The sequence below is a fragment of the Venturia canescens genome, chromosome 8 (assembly GCF_019457755.1).
Source record: "Venturia canescens isolate UGA chromosome 8, ASM1945775v1, whole genome shotgun sequence".
Classification (NCBI taxonomy): Eukaryota; Metazoa; Arthropoda; class Insecta; order Hymenoptera; family Ichneumonidae; genus Venturia; species Venturia canescens.
Window position 1 is genome coordinate 20,100,274 of NC_057428.1, and position 8,298 is coordinate 20,108,571.

The 8,298-nt window shown below is 37.1% G+C and overlaps 2 protein-coding genes across 3 annotated transcripts; one reads left to right on the plus strand and one right to left on the minus strand.

Annotated features, from left to right (window-relative positions):
• Positions 1-1,051: 1,051 nt before the first annotated feature.
• Positions 1,052-5,645, plus strand: LOC122415092 (neuroserpin-like). Its single transcript, XM_043426937.1, has 10 exons — positions 1,052-1,185; positions 2,593-2,764; positions 2,889-3,028; positions 3,495-3,674; positions 3,838-4,042; positions 4,117-4,325; positions 4,496-4,684; positions 4,801-4,951; positions 5,025-5,066; positions 5,273-5,645. The coding sequence occupies exons 2-10, from the start codon at positions 2,755-2,757 to the stop codon at positions 5,398-5,400; spliced, it is 1,254 nt and encodes a 417-aa protein (XP_043282872.1). The 5' UTR covers positions 1,052-1,185; positions 2,593-2,754; the 3' UTR covers positions 5,401-5,645.
• On the minus strand, positions 3,815-8,291 carry zuc (Mitochondrial cardiolipin hydrolase zuc). 2 transcript variants are annotated; one of them, XR_006261858.1, is made up of 5 exons: positions 7,914-8,291; positions 7,015-7,205; positions 6,323-6,555; positions 6,165-6,202; positions 5,641-6,054 (listed from the first exon to the last, which is right to left on the minus strand). XR_006261858.1 is itself a non-coding variant. In XM_043426938.1 (4 exons), exons 1-3 carry the CDS (start codon positions 8,168-8,170, stop codon positions 6,341-6,343), a joined length of 663 nt encoding a protein of 220 aa, XP_043282873.1. In that variant the 5' UTR covers positions 8,171-8,291; the 3' UTR covers positions 3,815-4,340; positions 6,323-6,340. The 2 variants fall into 2 exon arrangements, 1 of the variants encoding a protein (XP_043282873.1); XM_043426938.1 differs by lacking the exons at positions 5,641-6,054; positions 6,165-6,202 and adding an exon at positions 3,815-4,340.
• Between the last annotated feature and the right edge of the window lie 7 nt (positions 8,292-8,298).

Consider the following 8,298-nt stretch of genomic DNA (forward strand, 5'->3'; position numbering starts at 1 on the left):
GAAATCTGAAGCGGGAAATGAGCTTCAGAGGCAAATTCGGAGGCGAGCAGTGTAACGTATGTATATGGATCTTTATCCAAGATGCGACAGGAATAATAGAGGCGAGGAGGATCAGTCGTTTGCGTGCAACGTGTCGCTATGTCCACGATACGCTTCTCAGATTGAACGCAAGACGCCACGGGATTACATGTTGAACACGCGCGAGGACTTTGTCACGGTAATATTCACGGGTAAATCGGCCTCCCCTGCGTCTTCCTTCCGACCGTGTATACAGCGATGATCTTTCCTCTGTTTGCCTCTGTGTTTGCCCTAGAAATACATAGATCCGATAAAATATGGTTTACGCAAGAGTTAAGATAATTATTGTTAAGTAAACACGCTTCTAAGTAGGGTGCTTTTACGAAATTGATATACCAGAGTTAGGTAATGTATCACGTGTCACTTTGGCTGAGACTGCATGAAAAAAATAGGAAAAGAACAGCAATAAAGTCGATTTCCAATGCGATTGAATGGGGCATCGTAATGACAAAAGAAAATATATTTTCCGAGGAGTCGTGGGACTTTGAAAAAAGTCAGAGGTCCGCGAGCTTTGAAATTTTTCGAAAAATGAAAAAAACTAAGAAAAAGTCCTCCCACGATCGTTCATAAACACGTTCCATTTGATTCAGAATCGAATGACGTTGTCACAGCCGGCGTTAAATTTTGATTATTTTATTTTTCCAATTTGCAACTTAACTAAAACGATCTCGATCTAAGTGCGCATATTACCTAATCAAGACATCGAAAATATTGGTCACCTCATTACCAAATACTCGTGCCCCGACTTACGTTGTGTACGCAAGTGTTCTGGTTTCCACAAAAACTTCGAACCGAACACTACTGCCCTAAATTTCGGGGATTCGTCGATTGATAACACAGATGTTTTTTCCTTATAAGTCCCGATAAATAGAACCCAGAACACTTGTGCCCAAGGTAACGAAAACAAATACAGATCGACCCAAATCGAGCCCTACGAAAGGACCGAGATATGCGGCACAACTCTCATTCCGATCCGTACCTAGAGTCACGTTTGTACGGTTCGTAGTAGTTTGGTTGTCATTCGGTTAGTCGTCTTACACTTAAACTCTGGACGATCACGAAATTCAACAACGACCGCGCATCGAAAAGTTCGAAGAAACCTCTCCGGTAACGTACCACGTATTATACCAAGTTATATCACATTATTGTAATTTACTAACACCTTGCGTTGTATCAAGAATATATAGAGAATCCTAGATCCTTCCATCATATTCTACTATTGTACTTTACTAACCGTTTGTTTTCATTGAAGAGTGTATAAAGAATCTTAGATCTCATTGTCCACGACTTCCAATACTTTTCCTCAATCGCAACTATACAAATGCAATACTTCTCGAGGTCTCGATACTCAAACGAGTATATCTATAAACGCACATCGTGAAACTTTGAAAAAAATCAGAGATCCACGGACTTTAAGGAGGGTCGCTACGTTCGTCAAATTGATAAGAAATTGATCAAATTTGGTGATAATGTTCTTCAACATCAAGTGCGAAGACACAATTTTTTTCAAAATTTTCTTCTGCTTAGTTATCGAGTAATTACGCATTAAAGCAGATTTCTTATGCCCGGAATGTATACCTATATACATGGAAACGCTATGCTTATACACGTCAACTTTAGTGATCAATTACTAGATAACTGTACAGAAGAAAAATCTTTAAAAATTTGTATTTTCAAATTTAACTCTAAAGAATATGTTCACCAAATTTTATTAAATTCTTATCATTTTGAAACTTTTAATGTATTTTACATGGTTTAGCATGGCAACATTGTATCGTCCCTAGCCACCCTCCTTAAAGAAAAAAGTCGCCACATTGGATTTGGCCTCAGCGGTAAAACCAATATTCTGCCATACCAACATTCGTTTTTCACTCTGTCGTTTCCTAATTAAAATTTCCAATTGCTTATTTTACAATTGAGCCTAGTAAAATTCCAAGAGCTCGAATACAAATATCGCCAACCCGACGAAATGTTTGAAAATTTACTAGGGTACATAGCAGAATTTCATTCGCGCTTGAACACGAAGAAAAAAATTGTAAAGATTGCTATGACAGCGTTAGGATTCTATATCGCCCATTTGGGAGGTTTTCACCAACAACATTGCAATTTCCAAGCAAATTTCGAATTAAAACTTCTAAATAGTGTACTTTGCTCTGACAAAAGTTTAAGTTGTGCTATTTTTTCCTACTTAGTTCACCGAGGAAACATTGTAAAATTAATGTTGACTCGATGATGAACAGTAAAGTAGAATTATTATGCCGTTTTGATATGGTTAGAAAAGTTTTCACAATCGAAATTTGAGGTTGAACACAGTCAAATTTGAGGAGAAGCTTGAACACAAGCATCGATGATTCGCCAGTGTTGAGAAATTTACTACGGCAGAATTTCGTTCGAGCTTCAACCACACATCAATTTTCATCGAATTTATGCTTCACAAAAAATTACTATGTATGCTGGTTACTATAAGCTATGTACGCTAGCGCCGATTCGAAAATAATTGAGACTTTCTTAAAGAGAGACGTTACCCTCGATGCTGAATTGCCACGTAAGATCGATGACTCTCAAGCGTTAAAGAGTTTGGACGACGAAACTGCTGCTGACTGTGAGAAGTGTTCAATATTTGATCCTCATCGATTGATCGTTCCCTTCTGTCACGACTTCAGCTAAACACCGAAAATGTATCACCGTGAGTAAAAAAATCGAGCTTGAAGTTTTGTCAATCGTCGCAGCATCAAAAAAACAATGTTTTCTCATTATTTATTCATGTGTCAGATAAATTTATTTCGATCTCTCCGAATTGGGGAAAACAGTTTCAGTTTCGTTGCTGGGAATGGTGAGCCTGCTATCCGTCGCAGTCTTTACTAAATCATTGGATTCCGTTACAAGTGAACAAACTGCTGTGGAAGCCGTTCTTAAAGACTCATCTAAATTTGCGGATGAGTATATCCAGGTATAACTATAAAAATAATCTAAAAACTACCATGGTTGACGATGTCAAACCGGTGACGAACTCGCGCTATTTTTTTTCTCATTCAAGAATTCTGTTCATAGGTCGTTTGTTGTGTTTACGCCGAATCTTGTGAACGGCCAATCGAATTTCGATAAAATGTCTATTCAAAAAGTGGTTTTCAGAAATGGCAACATTTTTCAATTACACAACTTATTAAAGTCGAACAAACGACATAGTAGCTTACGAGAGTCGAAAACTACGACGTACTCTTAGGATTAATGGCCTCTGCTCGCTGTGCGCGATTAGCGATGAGCGACGAGCGATAGCCAATGAGAGCTCTGCTTTTCCAGAGCTCATCGGATCCGCTCATCACTAATCGTGCGCAGTGTACAGAGGCCATAACGCTTTGACTAATTTAACTGAAAACAGTATAAAATCATGCCAATAAATATTCTTTCTTGTGTAGACAATCGGTAATATCGCTCGGTCCAGTTTCGCTGTTTCTCCTTTCGGCATTAATCTCGTTTTGTTTCTGATATCGTTCGGATTGGATGGATATCTTAAAGCGAGGGTAAACTACATGTTATCCCGTAACCCCAACAATCTTGATAAAAATGGATATGGCAATGTCATAGATCAGTTAAATGTGAGTATTGATGAATATCGATATCAAAACGATCTAGGAAAGAACCGTTCACGACGGCGAAGACAATGCTGAAATAACGAATAAAATCGACGTTTTCGAACTTAAAAAATAATCAGACGTCGTATGGGGTAAGGAACGACTTTGACTAAAAAATTTATTCCAGGAACAGTCTGCGCTTCGGATAGCCAACAGCTTTTTCGTTGATTCAGCACTAAATTTAAAACTCAAATTCATTAGTGCAATTCCGAAAGCTTTTCATTTAGAGGTGCATAATACCAGTTTCGCAAATACAGTCAAATTGATCGAAAAAATGAACAAGTGGTGCGAGAAACATACTGGCTGCCGAATAGCAAATCGTTTGAAACTAGGTAAAATTTTTGATGCCTCCTTTTTCCACTTATACGAGAAGGGAAATCTAACGAGTGATTTTTCTTTGATTCAGCCGACGTTGTCTTGAATAAACATTTCTCAGTGATGAACGCTGTGTCCTTCGAGGGCACATGGCTTCAAAAATTCGATATCACAGAAACCCGCCTCCGTCCTTTTTACTTCAACAATGGAACGGTAAAGGAACTGCCCACCATGAGAATTTCGGGAAAATTCCGTACCAAAATGACTCCATTGTACTCCATAGTTGAACTGCCATTAAAGGTACGTATTACTAGTCTGAAATCATAGCATAAAAAATCGTTCAATTTTCGTTCGCGCGAAACCAAATTCTACAAGTACTTCGACACTTAAAAAGCTAGAATATTTATTATCAAACGAAGGATGGCTCGATTCATTACTTTAAAAAAACGATTTTTCATTTTTGGTCATAGCGTGACGTACGACATAACATAGACATCAGCATGGTTGTCGTGTTTCCAACAAATAAGATGAGTTTAAGCACTTTTAAAATAGTCATGCGTCAATACGTGTCCAATCGACCAGCTCAAGAAGAAATTAATATCGAACTGCCGAGATTTGTAATTCCATATAGAAGTACATTGAAAAAGTCCTTAGAAAAAGTAAGTACACTGTACACTTTTAGATCGCAGCTACTTTTTCGTCACAAGGTTTTTTTCACTGTGATTCATCCAGTACTTCATTCTTTATAAATGTATTTCTTCAACATTTTCTTCAGCTAGGCCTAAATGGTTTGTTCGAACCGAACGCAAAAGACTTCCTTGGTAGAACGAATTATATGGGCGGAGGAGCTATTTTTAGCGATGATATGGAACAAACCAATGTGTTTTATGTGGACGAGGAAGGAGTCGAGGCTGTATCAGCGATAGGTGAGAATTTTTCGTATGCGTTTTCGATAAAACGATGTTTTTTATTCCACGATTTTTCTTGTACATTTCTCAGGATGCAATGCCGTTCGTCGAAGGAAACAATCACAATGGACTGGTAAGAATTTTCAATACTGATAACCTCAAACACGGTTTTTTCGGTTCGCTCGACGCGCGTTACACTTCTAGATACTTAAGTGAGCTTGAAAATGAATTGATCGCTACAATTTACACCAGCCAATGCAATTGCCGAGCTAACTTATCATTTCCCGTGTTTCAATGATCAATTTCGTTAAGATAGAGTATGTTTGTTTTTTATTGTAGCACCAAATCATATACGGGATGAGTCAAAGACTAATAAACTGCCGAACTTCATCGTGAATCGTCCATTCTACGCTATGATCACCACATCGAACAATATAAATTTGTTCACCGTTTCGTTCGGCCGTTAAAACAGGATGATCCATAGTTCGTCCAATTTTCAAGCGACACTTGAAAATTTTAATGGAATTTTATTCCCACATAAGTGCTTAGGATAACGAAAAAAATTCGTTTTCTCTTTATTACCCAGTTTAAATGTTTTTGTAAAATGAATAAAGATAAATATTATAAAGATAGGAATTTTGCATCCACCAAGGCATGCTAGACCGGTCATGTAATGAAATATTAGTGCAATAAATTGGGGATTAAAATTATAGTTGGACTTATTTTAATTTTTTTTTTTCGAGCAAAATACAAAATTTTTGTTCGAACTTTGCACTGGAAAGCAAAATTAATGCAAGAATTTTGAAGAGTTTGGCCATCAAGGAAGTCGAAGGAAACTGGAGATAACTTTGTCTGACAAAGTTTTTACAAAAATCTCAAATTCAAATCGAAATTATTTGACACAGTTTGACCTATTAAAAAAAGGCATTAAAAAAATTTTTTAATCGGTCAAACTGTGTCAAATAATTTCGTATTTCGGAAATTCCAAGTGAGGTTCGTCGACTGGATCGATCCTCTTGACTCCGCGACAAAGTAGTCAATGTAATTCTTGTAATTCTTAACTTCATATAAAAATTTAAAAATAGCTTCTAGGATTCATCGCAATCGCCATCTTCCAGGAACTGAAACCAACGACGACGATATTATGAAAATTCCAAATCTTATTTCTACATTTCGACTCTCCTGGTAAAAAAAAAGTCACTCGAATGGTAAATCGTGAAAGAATACCGACCTTCGGTGTACTCTCGGTAGGATTTTTATCGACGAACGCTTCATGACGCGCGTTTGAAAAATAATAAAAATTCGTCGAATTTTCGTCTTGTCTAGATTCGTCGATATTTCGAAATATTTTGATGTTTATAAATAAATTTTTCGTGTGTTTCAACTTACGTAAAATCCAGAGTCTGCTTAGGGGGAAAAGTGTCGCCACAAATTGTCGAATTCATTAGAATATGCAATAACGCATTTTTTGTTGTTTGTCACGACGATCGAATCGTTGTTTCCATAAAATGCTTGCATCGTCCAATTGGTGCTCCCAAACAGAACGATTTCATCGTCCATTACAGCAAATTTATGATGCATGAGACTCGATGGTTGAAATTCGTTCATCCGAATTTCTATGCCTGTTATAAATAGTCATAAAATCAATTAATTGAAAAATCGTATTTCTATAACGTTCTGTCATTTTTTCTTTTTACTTTTCTTCAACTCATTTATTCGTCAACTATCGACTGAATTATTCTTAATTATCCATCTTTCAAGAATTCTCATTTATTCCGTGATTCATTTAGTTATGATTTAATTTATTACGGCACTTGGTACTTGAAATATTCATTCAATTGAATTAAATTAATCCGATTCGTCTATTTTATGTGATGAAAAACGAGCGTCTGGGGTTTTGAACCAAAAGTAGAATATCTCATTAATCGGATTTCAAATAGATTCTAATTTATCTATTTTAAAAATAGAAAAAACACATTCTGAATCAGTGAACCGTTATATTATTAGTAAACATCTCTAAATACGTGGTTATACATAAATTTACGTGGATGGGGGATATATATATTTGTATGAAAACAAACCAGCTCGTCGCATCCGTAATATTTGATTATTGCAGGCGGGATTTTCGCTCATTCCCGAATCAACAATGACCCTAACGCGTGCGCTTTGTCTGTGGGCCATTATAATGGCGTTCGTCACATCATCGCAGGTCATGATGTACAAGCAAACGTCCAATGTTTTTGAAGCACGGCTCAAATACGATACCAACTTCCTGGAAAAAAAGTACACGGTTCGACCGAACATCTAATGCAATTGTTTTTTTTTTGTTTTTTTGGTGGATGGTCTTGTTTATAGCGTGGAGGCAGCGGCAATTCGTCGTTGAAATATCGGCTCAGTAAACACATGTGATGAAAACATGACGAAACTCGCTTCCTCGAAAGAGGATAATTATCATGAATAAAAAGAATAAAACGTGCATACGAATATGGCTGCGACGGACTCTGACCAGTTCGACGAATTTCTGATCTAACTCGTTATTGTTTTGAAAAATTTATTTTGGGGTAGGCATTCATTGGAAGTAATGCGCGCTAAAGCTCGTGATTAATTCCAGGAAGCCTTGCATTTTCAGCCAATTAAAATCGCTTTTATATACTGGCACACGCAGGATAAGTGATTTGAACCAATCACGTTACTCGATGCATGCGCACATACATAGCACGATATACGTGGACGCTGATAGAAATACGTGCTACGTGATTAAATGAAATTTCTTATACTGTTTACTATTATATTGCGTTGTGCTATGCCATGCAAAAGCGTGTATAACTCGCTTTACATCGAGTGGATAGTCATACTTATGGTCCGAAAGATTACTTCGCTTACAGTCGAGGAAAATTGAGAAAAAATTATCGCGCCGATTCGGCAACGGACCGTACATCTTACATTTTCTTTCCATGCAGTATAATAAACACATACTTACTTTATATAACCGACTGGACAGTTGCTTTTCTTGCACGGAATCCTCGTAATCGCATGACTGCGGCACAATTTACCTTTTTCGGTAAACATTAGTATTTCATTGTCATCAGCTGTCACAGTTTCTTTGTTTGGAATTACATTGTTCGACTTGTTACTTTTCACAACACTACGGTTCTGTATGCATTTCCAAATTTGCCACATGATCTCCGAGCCTAACACACCCGCGACTAACACAAAAATATTCACTTTCGACAACATGATTCGTACGGTGTAATATTAAAACTTAAGGTAAATACTTGTTAAAACTTAATTATAAAAACTTTGACTCGTCGACTCAAACTTGCCGGATACCGCCCGCTCGACATGTTCACGGACTGAACGGATTT